Genomic DNA, 19,926 nt, shown 5'->3' on the forward strand with positions numbered 1-19,926 from the left:
TCCAAATACGGTAATCATAAAAATCTAGAAAGGGGAGTTTATCCCACTCAGTTGCGGAATAAAAATGTTAAGTTTACATGCCAAAAGTTTTAAAGCAGGGAAAACACCTTCTGCAAACGACTGACAGTGTATGAAAATATTCCACTCATAAATAAAAAAGGGCAACATCAGAGTTTGCGGAACAAATAAAGCACGTCGGTCAAGGGCCTGCACCACCGGTGACCTCGCTCTGGGGATCCTGCCCCTCAGCCTCAAAGGAATAGTCATCACCTGAAAACAAATAAGTGAAGTGAGTCAAAAGACTCAACAAGAATATGGGGGGGATAACGAGTATTACGTAAATACAAGTACAGACATATTTAAAATAGCTTGTAGTAAAATAATTTTGCGCCCTTAACTTAAAATAAGTGATATCTAAATGAAAGGAATGAACATGAATGAAACATATGCATGGCTGAGTCGAACATAAGCAATAAAACTGAGTAAAACTATACGGATTCATTGACATAAATATTTGAACTTAGATCCTTGGGTTGTGACTCTGTGATTTCGATCATGATCATGGCTGCAGTGCACTATGCCGCAAGGAGTTCAGGTAATACCCAACCCATCTTGCCCATACTTGGTAAGGGAGGCCAAGATTTTTCTCAACCCCGCACATACACGTAAATATTTGGTAAGGTAGGCCAAAACATCTCTCAGCCCCACACATACACGTCAGGTGGTAAGGTAGGCCAGAACGTCTCCCAACACCACACATACACGTAAATAAATATAGTCACAACCAACTCACTTCGTTTGAAAAAAGTAATTTTTCTTTCATTCATGAATATGAGACTTAACATGCATAAGAAAATATGTCGTAAATGTAAAAATGATGTAAATGTAAATATTAGGCGATAATCATGCATATGACTCACACAAGGATGACCGAGATGGTGATTTAGGAACTAAACCAAAGGATAAAAAATTTAACCTATAAATTGCACTTACGAAAACTTTGAGCGGTTTACCCGTAAAATTTACAACTTACTCGATTCATATCCAAAAAAGATTCCGATGAAACCACGACTCCACGACACTTAGAACTAAGTAAAAAAGTCATCTTCTAAATTTATTTCCTAAGCGATCATTTTTCAAAAGGTCGATTTCCGGGCAGCAGCCCCTTTGTGTTCAACCAAATCTGCACCTTAACATTTAAAATATAAAACTCGCCCGAAACTTAACCGAATTGATTTCCTCTTGGACCAACATAATTCCAACATCCTAGAATAATTCCCGACCCAAGACCTTGGCCAAAACCCGAGTTTAATCCTTGTTTTAAAACTAGTATCCGGACAGCCCAAAAACTTAGGAAAATTCTGCTCAAATTCCCAAGCCCAAACTCATTCCAAAACTTAACTATAAACCTACCAATCACTCAAGACTCTAATTCTAGGACCAAGTCCACGATCAACCACGTTTTCAGCCCCTAAAACTCGCCTTAAATCATCCTAAACCCGGTTCAATGGCATCACTTAAACACTTAACCAAAACAGACCCTTACCTCTCCAATTTCGAATGCCTCCCCCAAACCAAAACCAAGAAAGACTCCAAGCCTTCCTACAAGCCACCACGTGAACTACATATCAACCATGGCAGCCCCTCAAACACCATCCAAATCATCCCACAACACACAAAAAGGAACAACACAGTTCGAACCAATCATGCTAGCAACTCCAAAATTTCGAAACCTCAAAGCATGGAATAATACTGGAAATGTTCATAGTTGGCATAACTCCTCATACTTGCATTTCAAAACCATATATGTATCATAATTAATCCAGCATTACGATTTCACCACGAACACAAAAAAAAAAGAACATCTCGGCTGGACAGAAAAAAAAAAAGGAAAGGGAAACTCGAGCAGGGCATACCAATGAACATATATTTCATGAAATGCAACACCCAATAATCAATATATATATATATATATATATATATATATATATATATACTAATCTATAAGGGGGAACAAGGAAGCCATATCCTTGCCTAGCTTGAACAAAAAAATCAAAGAGAGCACAAGCTACGTGAGCTGCAGCCGAGCTGTGGAGGGCGAGGGAGGAGCTGAAATCGAGCTCAATGGGAAGGGGAGTAGCTCGACCAGCTTTCGTGAAGATGACTCGCCGAAAATGGAAGCTGTTGGTGGCGTGAAGGGTGGAGAAAATCTCGAAGAAGAGGAGCCGATGGGAAACTTGAAGAACAGGGAACAATTCGGCCCCTTTGTGAGTGTTTGAGCGTGTGTGCGCGTGAGTCTTGTGTGTGTGGATGTGTGGCTAGGATTGAACCTTGAATTCAAGTGTACAAGTAGGTAAACCCTAGAAAAAAAAAATGGAAGTGCTATGAAATTTAGGGGAAAATGTTATACACTAAAAAAAATGCCAAGGAAATAATGAAATTAGGACTACAAATTAAATCGCACTAAATAAAAATACAAGCTTAAAAAATCCTAATTTTAAAATATTAAATCCGATCCTACAAAACCAGAAATAAAAATACTAATTTTCACAAAAAGTTAGAAATAATAAATTCTAATGCGCGAAAGCAATATAATATTTAGCCAATTAATCCCAGAAAATTAAAATAATTAAAATTATAAATATTAAAGACTAGTTTAGGCATTTAAATACCGAAAATTAAAATTATGAATATTAAAAACAGATTTAGGCATGAAAATATAATTAAGAAAATTTTAGGCGTCACATTTAGGCTCTGTTCATCTATCCAGAGATCTCATTCTTGATGATGTGTTATGCGTGCCCAATTTTCAATTTAATTTTCTATCAATCAGCTCTCTTACCAAACTTCTCATGCGCTCCGTTTCTTTTCTGTCCGATCTCTGTCAAATTCAGGACATCACCAAGACCAAGATGATTGGGACGGGTAAAAGAGTTGGAAACCTTTATGTGCTAACATCTGAACCAGATATTTCATCTTCTATTGTATGTATTGTTCTTGTAAAAAATTAGTTGTGGCATTGTCGAATGGGACATCCATCTTTTGTTAAGCTCTCTGTCCTTGATGATGTTTTATGTTTTAAGTCAGATGATACAGAAATTTTACCTTGTTCCATATGTCATTTGTCCAAACAAAGGCGTTTGCCCTTTACTTCATATAATAAAGCTTGTGGCACTTCTTTTGCTCTTGTGCACATTGATGTATGGGGGCCTTTTAATACAATTTCTATTGAGGGATATCGATATTTTCTATCAATTTTCGATGATCATTCTAGATTCACATGGGTTTATATGTTAAAAACTAAGTCTGAAGCTTCCAGTGTCTTTCAAAGCTTCTGTCGCATGGTCAAAAATCAATTCAATGTGTCCATAAAATCAGTAAGGAGTGATAATGATCCCGAGCTTGGCTTTACTGATTTTTTCAATCATGAAGGCATTCTTCATTCTTATTTCTGTGTGGAAAGGCCTCAACAAAACTCTGTTGTTGAAAGAAAACATCAGCATATTCTAAATGTTGCTCGAGCTCTTTTGTTTCATTCCAATCTTCTGTTGGTTTACTGGTGTGATTGTGTCATCACTGCTGGTTACTTAATTAATCGTACACCCTCTCCTTTTCTTGCTAATAACACTCCTTTTCTCGTGTTATATGATAAGCCCCCTAAGTATTCTCATCTGAGGGTATTTGGTTGTCTATATTATGCTTCTACTTTGTTATCTTCACGTTATAAGTTTTCTCCTCGGGCACTTAATTGTGTTTTTCTCGGTTATCCTCTAGGCTATAAGGGCTATAAATTGTTAAATCTGGACACTAATGAAATTTTTATCTCTAGAGATGTTGTTTTCCATGAACACATTTTTCCCTTTCAAAATATGGTTGATACCATTCCCTCAACCTATCCTGTCATCTTTCCAGATAGTATCCTCCCTTCTTCTCCTAGCTCTAGTCCTACTTCTTGTCCTACAACTCATTCTGGTCTCCCAATACATAAACCTCTTCATCTTAATGATTATCATTGTTATATGGTTGATTGTTCTCCCAAATCCAGCACTGGTCACCCCTTGTGTTCTGTTCTTGGCTCCTCAAAACTTTCTCATTTTTGTAAGGCTTTTTTAAATCACATCTCTTCTGTTTTTGAACCTGAAACCTTTTCTCAAGTTGCTGCTCTACCTGAGTGGAACAAGCCATGGCTGATGAGCTTAAAGCTTTGGAACTTAATAAGACATGGTCTATTGTTTCTTTACCTCACGGTAAATCTGCAGTTGGTTGCCGATGGGTTTATAAAGCTAAATTTGGAGCTGATGGAAATTTTCAACGTCATAAGGCTCGTTTAGTTGCTAAGGGGTACACACAACAAGAGGGTCTTGACTTTCTTGAAACTTTTTCACCGGTTGCTAAACTGGTTACTGTTAAAACTCTTCTTGCACTTGCTGCCATTCGTGGTTGGTCTCTCATTTAACTAGATGTTAACAATGTGTTTCTTCATGGTGACTTAGATGAGGAAGTTTATATGACACTGCCTCCGGGGTATTGCAGTGAGGGGGAGAGATTACCTATGAATGCTGTTTGTAAACTTCGTAAATCACTATATGGTCTCAAACAAGCTTCGAGGCAGTGGTTTGCCAAATTTTCTTCCAATCTCCTCAGTATTGGTTTTTCCCAATCGCATGCTGATAATTCTTTATTTACAAGGAATCGTGGCAATGGTTCTTCTAGTCTATGTCGATGACATAATGATTGCCACTGATAATATGAGTGAAGCTTCTGAATTACAAAGTTTCTCAATGACACATTTCATTTGAAAGATTTGGGAACTCTAAAGTATTTCTTGGGTATTGAGGTGGCACATTCTTCACTTGGTATTTCTATTTGTTAGCGTAACTATGCTTTGAAATTGTTATCTGAGGCAGGACTCTTAGGATGCAAGCCTCTAAGTACACCAATGGATGTTAATCTTAAGCTCACACAAGGCAGTGGTGAGTTAATGCCTGATCCTTCTTTATACAGGAGGTTGATTGGGAGGTTGTTATACCTTACCATCACACGCCCTGATTTGTCTTTTGTGGTGAATAAACTTAGCCAATCTATGCCTCATGTGCCTCATATGGAAGCAGCTCATAATGTGCTTCGATATATAAAAGGGACAATTGGTCAAGGATTATTGTATAATTCCAACTCAGATTCGAAACTTCAATTTTTCTCCTACGCGGATTGGGGTGCTTGTTTAGATACTCGTCGTTCTGTTACAGGCTTTTGTGTTTTTCTTGGAACATCCATGGTTTCTTGGCATGCTAAAAATCAACAAACAGTACCTAAATCTTCTGCTGAAGCGGAGTATCGATCCATGGCCACATTTGTATGTGAAATTTTGTGGATGTGTACTCTTCTCACGGATCTTGGAGTTCACTACGATAAACCAGCCATCTTATTCTGTGATAATCAAGTTGCTTTGCATTTTGCATCTAATCCTGTGTTTCACAAGAGAACCAAACACATTGATATTGACTGTCATATTGTACGCAATAAATTTCAGGCAATAATGGTCAAACTAATGCATGTTGCTTCAGAATCACAACTGGCTGACTTGTTTACTAAGCCGTTGTTAGCCTCCCAATTTCATAATCTATTGGCCAAGATGGGAATGCACAATATTCATTTATCATCTTGAGGGGGAGTATTAGAAATGAGCTCTTAGTTAAAAGGATTCTAGCTTACGTTACGTGTATAGGTTACGTGTATGGATTGCTCAGCTGCTATAAATAGGCAATAATACACTGTAAATGTAATTCTCAGATTATTCCGTATACAAAAATTCAGTTCCTTTAGCTGCGGTTTTCTTTTCAATCTGATATTTTGTGTTCATGATTATGTCTCCCCTGTCACTAATATATTTTTTCAATTTTCTTTTTACTCTTTTTCGAATATATATTTTTGTCTCTGTTGATTGTATTTGATCATTTACGTGGATTGTTTCATTTCAAAAAAAAAAAAGAAGAGAAAAGCAAACAGCGTGTATATATGATACAAATTACAAACTCAATAAATTTTTTTTGAAAGGTACAAACTCAATATTGATTATTTAACTTATATCCATTACATAAGATTTATATTAATAAAAAATTATGAAAATAAATTTTATATCTTCCTAAGATATTGTAAAATAGTAATATTCAAATATTGTACTACTCACACAACGCGTTTGCATCGTGATTAGTTATTATTATTTTCAACACTAAAAAAAAAAAAAATTCACATCAAAAAATGAAGAAATACACACATTATCTAATAAAATTGAGAGAAAACAAGTAAAAATGATTTAGATATATTTTTTTGCGTGTAATAAAAAATATTTAAGTTCAGTTTAAAAATTATTACTACAAAATGCAAAGTTAGTGTAATGTAGCATAGAGAAACTGAAAACTTCGTTATGAGAAGAAGACAAACACATTTAACTATATTGTTGAAGGTAAATATGTAAATATCTATAATCTATAATATATATAAAGTAAGAACACCTTATTGGTCTATTGGTATGACCTCCGTCATGATTTTATCATTTGATAGTTATGTAATTACGAAAATGTCATTTTTATTATATATTTTTTTTGTCTTTTATGAATATTTATTGACAAAAATTCCATTTTTTTATTTCACTATTTATTATTATTATTATTATTATTATTATTATTATTATTATTATTATTATTATTTTATTTTCAGTTAAAAAAAATAGACAATAGAAGGCACACAACACGTGCGTCCGGATACTAATATACAATAAATGGGGAGCTCAAACAAGGAAAAAATATGGGTAAGCTAGCTCAAATATATGTTTGTTGACAAAAGAACTGAGGGAAATTTTATGTTGCCTCGCGGAGATTTTATGAGAATCTATATCTATATATATATAAAACCAAGCAAGTATTCCAAAAAAAGAAACATCAAATTTTCTCGCTCAAAACTTACTTCAATTAGAATATTCATCAATTTATATAAAATAATTGAAATACAAAGTTATTCACCTTTCCAATAAATTTAAATATTTTAAAAATATTGATGTGTAATTAAATGATCATTAAGACTCTTCGATTCCATCAACTAACAAATTTAAATTCAAAACTTCAGCAAAAGTATATCAATATATTATTGATTTTTTTCTCAACTGATGATTCGAATTATTTATATATTACATCATTTACGAGCTTAACATAAATATAAATTAAATATTTTTTAAAACTTGTGCATGGTCTGATAATCCCATTATTACAACTTTCAAATGTTGTGCTACTGCTTAAACAATTCAAATTAAAAATTTCTCACAAATAAATCTTATTGATATTTTTATATAATATAAATTCAATATAATTTAGATTTAAATAATTTACAATAACGAAAGATAAAACCTTATTTATCTATGCACACGTTTATATATGTATGTATATGTATTATCTTAAATTAAATATTTTTACAAAATTTGATCAGACAATTTCGAGAATTAAAAGTCCTTAAAAAACTCATAATTAGATAATTTTGAGAATTAAAATTCATTAAACAATTAACCTCATAATTAATTAAACATCTGATAAAAGATTACCTATTTTTTTGACTATTCGTTTTCTGCATAGTGAATCCATAAAAAATTTCTATTAAATATTCTCTGATTAGCAAAAGCACGAGCACTTCATCTTTTAAATTCTCCACAAGCACATTCACAACCTGCATCCACGAAACATATTTAGGTAGTGTTTGCAACATCTAAATATAAGTAATTATGAGTTTTTTTTCTTCATAATTTGTTAAAAAAAATTCATAATCACTTATTTTTAGAAAAATGGAAATTTTGAGAACAAAACCGGAAAAAAATATTGTTTTTAAAAAATCATACTTTTGAAAATTATTAAATCAATTATTTTATATTTGACATATTTTGATTAAAGAGATATATTTACGAAAAATTTAAATTTCAAACTTAATCACAATATTCATGTAATTAAAAATTACATAATATTTAAATCTATAATTCCGTAATTAAAATCTATACAAAACTTTCCAAATTTATATTAACATTTAACTTAAAATTTTTGATATTATAAGACAACTAAAAATATTTGCATCGAATCAAAACATTTCATTAAATTTTTTTTTGAAATGAAAGTTGTTTATTTTTTTATCAATTATTTGCTTATTATTTATCAATAATTGATATAATTTTTAAAAATAATAATATTCATAAGTAGTAATAATATATTTATGTACGTATATTGATTTTAAATTATATTATTATATTTATACACTTGATAAACAAAATAAATATTATCATAAATAATTTTTTATCGTTATCATAGATAATTATAAAAATATAATAAAATATATAAATTGAAAAAATAAAAAAATAATAAGTAATAAATCATTCGATTAGTCATTACTGATAGGTTACACCTAAAAGTTCAACTGGGCCTGAGCCCAATCATGAAGATCCACTCCAAATATTTTTGAGGCCCAAGCTTATTTAAATATTATATATATTTAATTCAAGCAGACCCTGAATTCTACAAAAGCCCATAAGAGGTTCAAGCCCGTGAAACTCTCCGAATATCTATAAATAGCTCAAGTCACCTCATTATTAAGGTACACACTTTTTTGAGCACTATATCGCTCTATTCTCGATTATTATTCCTTGAGTAATAACTGACTTGAGCGTCGGAGTGCCTTCGCCGGGAACCCTCCCGGCTCCTCTGACTTTGTTTTGTAACGTAGGAACAACCCACTGAAGATCTCCTAAGGGAACGTACAAGGACTTATTGATACTCCGGACTTTGCGAAAGCAAGGTGTCGAGTACAAGTGATTTTTGGCTACATCAGCTTGGCGCCGTCTGTGGAAACTTGTTCTTTACGTCATTGAGAGCACATATTACTTCAAAAATGTCTCAAAGAAATAATAACAATTAAAACACACCGCCGAGTATTACTATTACCCGTGAAGACTTGACTGCGCTAATGGAAAACACAGCAGCACTCGCAGCAAAAGATGCAGTTGCTCAGTACCTAAAAACCCGTAAGTGCAAAAGCAGCAAGAAAAAGGCTCAGACTGAAGGCTCATCATCTCTTGACCCTAATAACGAAGACCCACATAAAGATAAGTCCAAAGTGAATGATAAAGATCAAGGGGGGACCAAGAAAAATACTACTCAGAAATACGGTGAAGCAAGTGTTCACACAGTTCATGACACCTCTGGCGAAAACAAGATCATTAATCCAATTCGGAAGGATGGATCTCGCACCCATGTAATTGGAGAGAATATGTCCACAATTTTGCCGTCACGTCGAAGCCCTTTCACTGATGATATATTATCTGAAGCTTTACCAAAGGGAGTCAAAATCCCCAGCTTACCTGAGTTCGATGGAACGAATGACCCCAAGACCATATTGACAAATTCTATGCGAAAGCGGATTTGTATGATATCACAGATGCTGCATACTGTAAAATCTTCCGAACAACATTATCAGGAAGAGCACTCACATGGTTCAATAAATTACCCTCTGGATCTATTGTCAATTTGGAGCAACTTACTGACTGCTTCCTCCAGCAATTCTCAATTAACAAGAAATACCCGAAAACAGCAGCATATTTGTTCACAGTCATTCAAAAGGAAGGTGAAAGTTTGAGGGACTATGTTCGGCGATTTACTAATGCGGTGCACGAAGTCTTACACGTGAACCATGATTTGTTAGCTGGAATAATGCAACAAAACTTGCGCCATCGGAAGTTCAAAGAATCAATAGCGGGAAGGCCGCCCAGAAACTTAGAGGAATTACTGGAAAGAGCTGAAAAATACATACGGGTTGAAGAATCTGTAGAGCCACACTACTTGAATAAAAGAAAGAGGGAAGAAGATAAGCAAGATATTAGAAAGCGAGACGAGAAGCGAACAGCACAGAGCCCCCGCCTCCAGAATATACCCCTCAATGCACGCCTGACCGATATACTGGTAGTGGCTGAAAAACAAGGATTGTTGCGTCCCCTTCGCCCAATGCAGAATAATCCAAAGCGCCAACGTTCGGACAAGTACTGCCATTTTCATAAAGATAAAGGTCATACTACAGAAGATTGCTTCAGTTTGCGAGCAGAAATTGAAAAACTCGTAAAGCGCAGACACTTGGCAAATTTTGTGGACAAATCCCACAGCGAGAAGCGAGATGACAACTAGGAAATAACATGAATGAGCTGATGAAAATTTGCCCTCGGGAGGGGTAATCGCCGTTATCACTGGGGGCCTGCTTGTGGCGACTCGAACAATGCAAGAAAAGCTCTTCTGCGGGCAGCAAAAGGAACCAACAATTTATCTAGCCCCACATCCTTGTCGATATATGAAATTGGAACCATCCAAAATGGATTATCATTTAGCGACAAAGATATGGAGAACCCACGGGGTACCCATAATGATGCTTTAATCATCCAGCCACAATCTCCAATTTTTGGATAAAAAAAATTCTAGTGGACTCAGGAAGTTCGGCCGACATAATTTTTCATGATGCATTCGTCAAATTGGGTATTAATAATGCACAGTTAACTCCAGTCAACACTCCACTAGTCGGATTTTTCGAAGAAATAGTTGAAGCTTTGGGCGAAGTAACGCTTCCTCTTTCTTTGGGTTCTTACCCCAAACGGTCTACTAAGATGGTGAAATTCCTTGTAGTAAAGTCTTCATCTGCATACAATGTGATATTGGGACGACCAAGTCTCAATATATTCAAAGCCATCGGATCGACATATCATATGAAACTGAAGTTCCCGACTCCAGGAGGAGTAGGAGAAGCCATTGGTGACCATCGTCTAGCCAGAGAGTGTTGTGAGACCTCGGTTCTAAACAACTAATCTCGGTATTAAACAACAGTTAGTCAATCAAGAACCAAGATTAAAAGCAATAAAAAATTTTTTTAAAAAAAGAACAGTGCTCCGCTCGATCTGCAAGATCTTGCAGATCGAGCGAGCCAAAAATCTCAAGCCTCTGTTCGAGGCAAAACAGCCCTCGCTCGATCCGCAAGATCTTGCGGATTGAGCGAGACACAAAAATCCTAAAACAGAGGACTGAACATTTTCTCTCGCTCGATCCGCAAGATCTTGCAGATCGAGCGAGGACAGAAACATGGCAAAAAGAACAACAGAAGCTAGCTGAACTCAATCTCACACATTCAATATACAATCATGCATCAAAACATACTATCTCCAATTAATACATGAAGTTCTAGAGTCAATCAACTACGCATATGGAAATAACATGAAATCGAGGAGCTCGCATAATCGATACAACATAAACAACGAAGTTCGAGATCTAAACATGTTCTAACATAAACTAGGTAGACATGCCGACACGACTTCTAAACCGAGTCTCACTTCTACATCTTTCCCTCGAAGCTAACCATGCCTCTTCTGACTTGGTCCTTCCCCACCTGTTGCCAAGTACACATACAAAACAAAGCAACAGTCGGATAACTGGTGAGAATGATAATCCCAGTAAAAGCAACATATCAAATAATAAATAAACAACATGCTATCAAGACAACATATTCAAGTCAAGGTTAATGATATGCATGTCTTTAAAAACCAGGATATCGATTCTGATAAACAAGGGATTGCTGCAGTGCTTTTGGTGTAGTGAACCTTACCTGGATCACCTATTAAACAGAACTTAGGCATGCAATTAACTTATTAAAACAGATATCAGAATAAAACTGCGGAAACCATAAACATTATACAATCCCAATTAAAGGAATCTGTAATTATCCAATAATATACAACCAAATCGAATAGTTGTATAAACCCAAACAACAGTAATAAAACCTAAGCGAAGCTCCAGCTGGCCAACCACTGACTAGCCCCTCCTGGATCCACCCTCCTCGTCCAATCGCAAACCTGCCCCATGGAATAGGGTGTCCAGAAAAATACAGAGTACGAGACGTGAGCATAAAATGCTCAGTGCGAGAGTATGAGTATACATGCATGCAAAGTGAACTCCCTATAGACTCGAGGTCAAGGATCAGATAACAGAGACAGACCGGGCCCTGGTATGTAGCACGTTGTGCCGTCGCTTCAGGAGGTGGCTCCCATACCGAGATAACCGTGGATACGCCGGACCCAAATCGATGGAAGTCCATCCACTAACAGGATAGGGTACAACCCTACTAACAGACATCTCGAAAGAGATACAGCAAGATGCAAATGAATGCAGCATAATATCATGGCATATAAATCATGCAGTCACATAATACATGCATACTCAGTCAGGATATCTCGAACAGTACTTTCGTACCTCAAAACAGTGCAAGCTCTACCAACTCTAGGTCCACGCCTATAGTCTGCTCTACACTGCCAAATGATACTACTATCATCAAAGTGCTCTAAAAGCCTTAACTAAGCTATTGCATACTCCTAAATATTTATAGGAAGCAAAAACTATACCTTCGTCCGTCGTTAGCCCTTTGATGTCGATGCCTCCAGAACTTGGGCACAACTCCGCTACGACTACCGAACGCCTCGCCGACCTCCGGACCAAGCCTAAGAAGACTAGAACAGCTCCAAAAGACTAGAATGGAAAGGAAAATTTGGAATTGGCAAATGAAGTGAAGTCTCGGCCTTCTATTTATAGACAACGATCGGAACTTCCGATCCTTGATCGGAACGTCCGAACCTCGATCGGAACGTCCGATCCTGCCATCGGAGCTTCCGAATATCCTGATCTTCCACGTGTCAAAATATCACTTGTTGACTCCGGATAGGGGTGATCGGAGCCTCCGGTCCTGATCGGAGCTTCCGATCCAACCACACGTCATGCCTGACGTAATAACATCGGTGCCTCCGATCGCTCATCGGAGCTTCCGATCCTGTTCGGAGCTTCCGATCGTGCCTTCGGAGCTTCCGATCCGTCCGATACCCAATTCAATTAATTAGCATTAATCCTTTAATTACTCAATTAGGGCACGGGCTACTACATTTGGGATCCCGAGGATGAGATCACGTAACGACTCACCGACTCTCCCAATCGAGGTGGTGCCACGTATCCCACTCCTCTAGACTTTGAGCAACTATAATGAGTATGCTAGCACCAGGCGAAACGACTACGACCCAGGCCACTCATTCATAGTTCCCAAACGTCTAAACAAAAAGGGCGATTTTGCCCGCTGAAAGCAAGATTGGCTCAAGATGAATGCATAAAAGAAACATAAACATAAGCCACATAACAAAAGTCCAAGAAATCAACAAGACACAAATTCTTCATGCTAGAACAAGTGTACAAACAAGTATGTGATTTAAAAAGGGAAACTCAAGAACTAAGCTATCTCGAGTATGCTATCCCGCTATGATGACTGCTTTTACCTTTCAAGGCAGTAGTTCCAACTTCTGGAAAGCTACAACAAAAGATTGTATCAACAACTATACAACCTAAACAACAATCAATGGTTCATGGAAATCTCTTTACCGTTCTTCTTCCAACTCTCGACGATCAAATGCTGCTAACACAGGGCTCGACAACTCCAAAGAATCTGTACGAATACAAGAGATGATTGATCAATATCCACGATCAACTTACAAGCCAAGTTCATAACTCAAAACGGTTCGAAACTCCAAAACTCAAGCCGACGCATAACGGCTATAACTGAACAAACCGGTAACGCAGACAGCAGTTCAATACCGATATCAACTCAATTCAATGCTAATACAACAACAACAAGACAAACCCAACAAATCTCAAAATCATGATTTTCGAAAATAGCTTCCAAAAATCATAACAATTCCGAACGTCGCTCTAATTCAAAACCGACAGATAATAAACGATCAGAACTCCGCCAAGAACAACATACTAGAATCTAAATCGATTCTAACAACCTCCGAAAAACAAAACATATCCGATCGGAGAAATACTTACGGTATAACGGAGCTCTCACTGCAGTGATCACTAATCTGCCTTCAGAAATAAATTCCAACGGCCGGATCGAGCTCGGAAGGAAATCTGAAAGCTCAAAACTCAAAAAGGGGCGTTTCAATGGAGGCTCACGGTTGGAGAGGAAGATGAAGGCTTCTCCAATTAAAATCTATGTGTAGATAATATATAAAAATCAATATTTGTGTTTAAGTCCCTGAAATTTCCAAAATTTGCAAAAAGGACCCTGATCAAAATCAAACCGGCTCGAGAACTCTATAATATCTGATTAACTCAAATAAACTCATTTAAGATAAAAACGGGGTGTTACAGTGTCATGCGGTGACACTACGGGGTTCATCAAAAAATCGTGAAAGACAAGTTTCTAGTGAGGAAAGAGCACCGAAACCTGGTAAAATTTTACGTGAAAACGGAATACACTTGGTGGATGAGGAAGCCGAGAGCAAAGAAAGAATAACAGCAACCGAAACTCTAAAGCATGTAGAAATCGTACCAAGTGATCCCAAGAAAACCCTGAAGATCGGGACCGAATTACCTCCTGAGTTGGAAGAGAAGTTGAAAATTTTCCTTGGTCGCAATTTGGACGTGTTTGCTTGGGGTGATGAGCCTCTGCCCGGAATACCTCATGAATATGCGCTCCATCACCTCCGTGTTGATCCAAAAATGAGACCGGTGAAGCAAAAGAAAAGAGAATTTGGCCCAGAGAAAAATCGACATATAGCCGCTGAAGTGGAAAAACTCTTAACAGCAAGATACATCAGGCCAGTTACATACCCAGATTGGCTTGCAAATGTTGTCTTAGTACCGAAACCTGGAGGAAAATGGCGTTTGTGTATAGATTTCACTGATCTCAACAAAGCATGTCCCAAAGATCCGTTTTCACTCCCACGAATTGATTTGTTAGTCGATTCGACAGCAGGATGCGAACTGCTCACTTTTCTTGATGCATATCAAGGATACAATCAGATTGGCCTAGCGCTAGAAGACCAGGAAAAACAAGTTTCATCACTGACCGAGGAATTTATTGTTATGATTTTATGCCGTTTGGGTTGAAAAATGCTGGAGCTACCTATCAACGTCTAGTAAATACCATGTTCGAACACTTGATCGGGCATAACATGGAAGTTTATATAGATGACATGCTCGTCAAAAGTATTCAAGCGTCTAATCACTTGGAAGATCTTGAGGAATGCTTCAGTATACTCAGAAAATACAAGATGAAACTTAATCCGGATAAATGCACTTTTGGTGTATGAGGAGGCAAATTTCTTGGCTATATGGTTTCAGAACGAGGAATAGAGGCCAACCCTGAAAAAATCAAAGCAATTTTAAACATGAATCCTCCGAAGAGTGTAAAAGGCATCCAAGAGTTGACAGGACGTTTGGCCGCCCTCAACCGATTTATCTCAAGATCTGCAGACAAGGTTTTACCATTCTTCAAAATGTTGAGAAGTGGGAAAGGTTTTCGTTGGACAGAAGAGTGTCAGCAAGCATTTGATGAGTTGAAAGTGCATCGGACCTCTCCGCCGTTGTTGGTAAAACCAAATGAAGGTGACACCCTATTGATTTATCTGGCAATATCTGCGGAAGCGGTAAGTGCAGTATTGGTCTCTGAAGTAGGACGTGAGCACAAACCAGTTTATTATATCAGCCGAACTTTACACGGAGCAGAATTAAGATATACAAAGATCGAGAAACTGGCACTGGCTTTGGTAACTGCAGCAAGAAAACTACGTTCTTACTTTCAGTCTCATCCAATAATTGTACTCACCAATCATCCTCTCAAACAAATTATTTCGAGTCCTGAAGCATCAGGAAGAATGGTTAAGTGGGCTGTCGAGTTAAGCCAATATGGAATTGAATATCGCCCACGTCCAGCAATTAAAGCACAGATTCTGGCCGATTTTCTAGTAGAGATAACAGTAACTCAAGAAGAAAGCTCCACCCAGACATGGATGGTTTATGTCGACGGGTCATCAACCTCTACAGGAAGCGGTGCAGGTATAGTTGTGGAGAGCCCACAGGGAGATAAATTTCAATATGCCATAAAATTTCTATTCCCTGCAACGAATAAAGAGGCAGAATATGAAACTTTCATAATGGGAATTAAATTGGCTCTGTCGGTCGGAGCAAAAAGACTGACGATACACAGTAACTCCCAACTTATCGTCAGTCAGGTTAATGGAAATTATGAAGCGAAGGAAGATAAAATGCTTGAATATCTCACTCAAGTAAATGAACTTCTCTCGCGTTTAGACAGTTATGATATAAAGCAGATACCTAGAGGGGAAAATGAGTCAGCAGACCGTCTCGCCAAGTTAGAAAGCTCCTTGGCCAACATTGATAGTAGGAAAATTACATTCCTAACATATGGCAAAAAAAAAAAACTGAAGGAACTGATGTTACAATTTTCTGTGCTGACAGCGAAGAACATAGTCTGAAAGGTGAAATAATCGATTATTTAATGCGGGGTAACCTACCCGCTAACCAAGTAGAAGCTCGAAAACTTAGAGTTCGAGCTGCTCGGTTCACGATCATTGATGGAGAACTGTATAAAAGAGGTTTTTCTTCACCATACCTAAAGTGTCTAACGCCAGCCAAAGGAAACTATGTGCTCCGTGAAATTCATGAAGGAATTTGTGGGAATCACTTAGCCGGCAGAGCTCTCGCGGGGAAAGCGTTACGCCAAGGATACTTTTGGCCAACGATGAAGCAAGACGCTATTTAGTTAGCGAAACATTATCACACATGTCAAGAGCACGCTAAATTCCATCACCAGCCGGCTACAATCTTACAGCCCCTGGAAAATCCTTTACCTTTTGCTCAATGGGGAATGGATTTGGTTGGTCCTTTTCCTCCTGCTACCGGGCAAAGAAAATTTCTGATAGTTGCTGTGGATTATTTCACCAAATGGGTCGAAGCTGAACCATTGGCCAAAATATCCGAAAGAGATGTAATCAATTTCTTATGGAAGAATATAGTATGCAGATTTGGCATTCCTCAAACCTTGGTTTCAGACAATGGAACTCAGTTCTCTGGAGCGAAAATAAAATATTGGTGCAAAGGACTTTCCATCAAGCAGTTCTTCACTTCTGTCCGGAATCCTCAAGCCAATGGGCAAACCAAGGTCACCAATCGGACCATTCAACAGCACCTAAAAACACGCCTAGGCAATGCCAAAGGGAAATGGGTAGATGAGTTGCCAAGTGTTTTATGGGCATATCGAACCACTCCACGCTCTTCAACTGGAGAATCTCCTACGGAGCGGAGGCTGTGGCTCCTGCCGAAATTGGAGAGCAATCATGGCGAGTGAAACAATACACTTCATCTGGAAATGACCAAGCCCTTCAAATTTCATTGGACTTGGTGGATGAATTGAGAGATGAAGCTTCGACACGAGCCGGGAGATATCGAGCTTGTATGACTAAAACATACAATGATAGAGTCAAGCCAAGGTCTTTCCAAGTTGGAGACCTTGTATTGAGAAAATCTGACATCTTGAAGTCCGTTGGCAAGCTAGATCCGAAATGGGAAGGCCCATACAAAGTAATTGAGATAGTGAAGATGAGAACATATCGCCTCCAACATTCAGATGGAAGAATACTTTCCAGACCTTGGAACGTGGCCAACCTGAAGAAATTTTATGCATAAATTGCAACTCCCTCCAACATTAGGCTATATTTACCTTTTTTGTTATTAACATATTTTCTTTATGTTTCTCTATTACAATTTTGTGATGCAGTTTTCAACTAATTTCATTATTTTTTTATACAAGCAGATTACTTTGTCGAAAGCATATCATATCTCCTCTTCTATACTAATGCTTACTTACGACATAAACGTTATAGACCCTAGTAATCATAAAAAAAATTCCCAACAATAAGAGGCTTGGCCAGCCCCATGAGACATTTGAACTTATGATGCTATAAGAGGTCAGGACGACATAATAATATTATAAGTTCCGGGATATCTCACCACACACCAAGTGGGTTTAGGAATTTCCCATGAGACAAAATCTTGGGAGACTGATCCCCTCCCAAGTACTCCAATGTTAATTATTAAAAAAAGATAAATATAAAAATATTATATGGTATATAATTATAAAAATATTATTAAAACATAAAATTTTAAAAAAAAATTATTTTTTTAATTAAATATATTATTAAAAAAATATTATTTTTATATTCGGGTCAGGTCGGGAATCCCGTCGGGAAGAGTAGCCTATCCCGATCCCGATCCCGAAATTAATTGGGCCGAAAAAAATCCCGACCACTCGGGTCAGGAAAATTTCGGGACGGGACGGGTCGGGATTTATATAAAATTTGCAACCCCTACTTCAACCATAATGAATTTCAAATGATTCCAATATTGAAATCCGTTGTAATTAACTCAATTATAGTGTACGATCGGTCGAATCATTTTTTTTAAGAAGACCGGTTCGATCAGCGTTCAGTTATGAAAACATTAGTGTAAATAAATATAAAGATGACTTTGAAATTTTTTTTAGTGTGTAAATTATCTAAAAAATGAAGATAAATTTAAATCTTTAGATTTTAAATCCTTTTATCCAAACTCAACCTTAATTTATTTTTATTTTAATTATTTATTCAAACACTTATTTTTCACAACTAATTAATAAAAATAACACACCGTGCATCGCACGAGTGGTATACTAGTTTCCCGTAATAATAAACCATTTGATTTGCGATCAATAATCAAAGAAGATCCTACCGAAACTGAAAAGTATGACGTGGTGATATTCTATTGGCTGCTAAAGCACGACAAGGATTACAATACAGAATCCCTTTGGCTTCTTCAATCCCAACCGTTGCACCAAAACCCAATCAACGGTCTCCCCTAACCCAAATTCAAAGCCTACCTCATAATTTCCCCTCCCGCTTATATAAACAAACCACTATCCCTCCACCAAATCACTGAAATTTCCATTTACAGATTTCAATTTCTAAAGAGATTTTTTGGTTCAATCCACCAAAACCCATTTCAATGGCGCGTACGAAGCAGACTGCTCGGAAGTCCACCGGAGGCAAAGCCCCAAGAAAGCAGCTTGCCACCAAGGCCGCCAGGAAATCCGCCCCCGCCACCGGTGGAGTCAAGAAGCCCCACCGCTTCCGCCCCGGGACCGTCGCCCTCCGTGAGATACGCAAATACCAGAAGTCCACTGAGCTCCTCATCCGCAAGCTCCCATTCCAGAGGCTGGTCCGGGAAATCGCTCAGGACTTCAAGACTGATCTGAGGTTCCAGAGCTCCGCCGTGGCGGCGCTGCAGGAGGCGGCAGAGGCGTACCTTGTTGGGCTCTTCGAGGACACCAATCTTTGTGCTATTCACGCCAAGAGAGTCACCATTATGCCCAAGGATATTCAGCTTGCCAGGAGAATCAGGGGTGAGAGAGCTTAGAATTAGTGATTTGAATCGTGTTCTGGGAATGGTGTTCTTGTTCATTTTCCTGAAGTTCTTGTGTAAATCTGTTTCAACTTTATTATGATATTTTTACTGAATGGGAAAGTTCTACCTTGCTTCAGATCTTTAGATTTGTAGAAGAGTTTCATTTTTTTATCAATCTTTCTTTTTAACTCTACCTCCTGTCGAGATTCAATTGGAACATATAAATTCTTGTTTCGATATCAATTGCATTAGCACAAAAGAAAATGATTTGTATATTGATTATAGTGCGCAGATGAAAAAAACTGTTTAAACATCAAATGCTATAATCCCAAATCAACAACTTCTAAAAATTGATCGAGTTACATTTCTGTAAGATACTTTTTCGACTACAGAGGTTTGAGATCCGATTTCCTCCAAGTGCAAGCAACTTGTTTTGTTGTTGCCCATGAATCCCATCGTTTGGAGACTTTCTTGTTGAATCCTAAGATGTATATAGTGCTGGCACTTAATTTATGCATCAAGTATCCATATCTCTTAGTTTTTATCACTCATGTAGTCGAAGAATTGCAAACCACTTATTACATTA

General features: G+C 37.4%; 3 protein-coding genes across 3 annotated transcripts; all 3 read left to right on the forward strand.

The window, feature by feature from the left end:
- Positions 1–10,675: 10,675 nt before the first annotated feature.
- On the forward strand, positions 10,676–14,990 carry LOC140870856 (uncharacterized). Its single transcript, XM_073273264.1, has 2 exons — positions 10,676–10,847; positions 14,230–14,990. Exons 1-2 carry the CDS (start codon positions 10,676–10,678, stop codon positions 14,988–14,990), a joined length of 933 nt encoding a protein of 310 aa, XP_073129365.1.
- A 224-nt stretch (positions 14,991–15,214) lies between these two features.
- LOC140870857 (uncharacterized) lies at positions 15,215–16,665 on the forward strand. Its single transcript, XM_073273265.1, has 2 exons — positions 15,215–16,254; positions 16,362–16,665. The coding sequence occupies exons 1-2, from the start codon at positions 15,215–15,217 to the stop codon at positions 16,663–16,665; spliced, it is 1,344 nt and encodes a 447-aa protein (XP_073129366.1).
- A 2,228-nt stretch (positions 16,666–18,893) lies between these two features.
- On the forward strand, positions 18,894–19,461 carry LOC140870852 (histone H3.2). Its single transcript, XM_073273261.1, has one exon. It carries the CDS (start codon positions 18,942–18,944, stop codon positions 19,350–19,352), a length of 411 nt encoding a protein of 136 aa, XP_073129362.1. The 5' UTR covers positions 18,894–18,941; the 3' UTR covers positions 19,353–19,461.
- Positions 19,462–19,926: the final 465 nt, after the last annotated feature.

Source organism: Henckelia pumila, unplaced genomic scaffold (genome assembly GCF_033568475.1).
Source record: "Henckelia pumila isolate YLH828 unplaced genomic scaffold, ASM3356847v2 CTG_270:::fragment_1, whole genome shotgun sequence".
Lineage (NCBI taxonomy): Eukaryota > Viridiplantae > Streptophyta > Magnoliopsida > Lamiales > Gesneriaceae > Henckelia > Henckelia pumila.

Bases quoted from the DNA above. Each gene is read 5' to 3' on its own strand.
- LOC140870857 (XM_073273265.1), top strand. From the start codon at position 15,215: ATGGTTTCAGAACGAGGAATAGAGGCCAACCCTGAAAAAATCAAAGCA. The intron at 16,255-16,361 runs GTTAGAAAGCTC...CTGTGCTGACAG, and splicing joins TCAGCAGACCGTCTCGCCAA to CGAAGAACATAGTCTGAAAG.
- LOC140870852 (XM_073273261.1), top strand. From the start codon at position 18,942: ATGGCGCGTACGAAGCAGACTGCTCGGAAGTCCACCGGAGGCAAAGCC.
- LOC140870856 (XM_073273264.1), top strand. From the start codon at position 10,676: ATGGTGAAATTCCTTGTAGTAAAGTCTTCATCTGCATACAATGTGATA. The intron at 10,848-14,229 runs GTGAGACCTCGG...AACTCATTTAAG, and splicing joins TCGTCTAGCCAGAGAGTGTT to ATAAAAACGGGGTGTTACAG.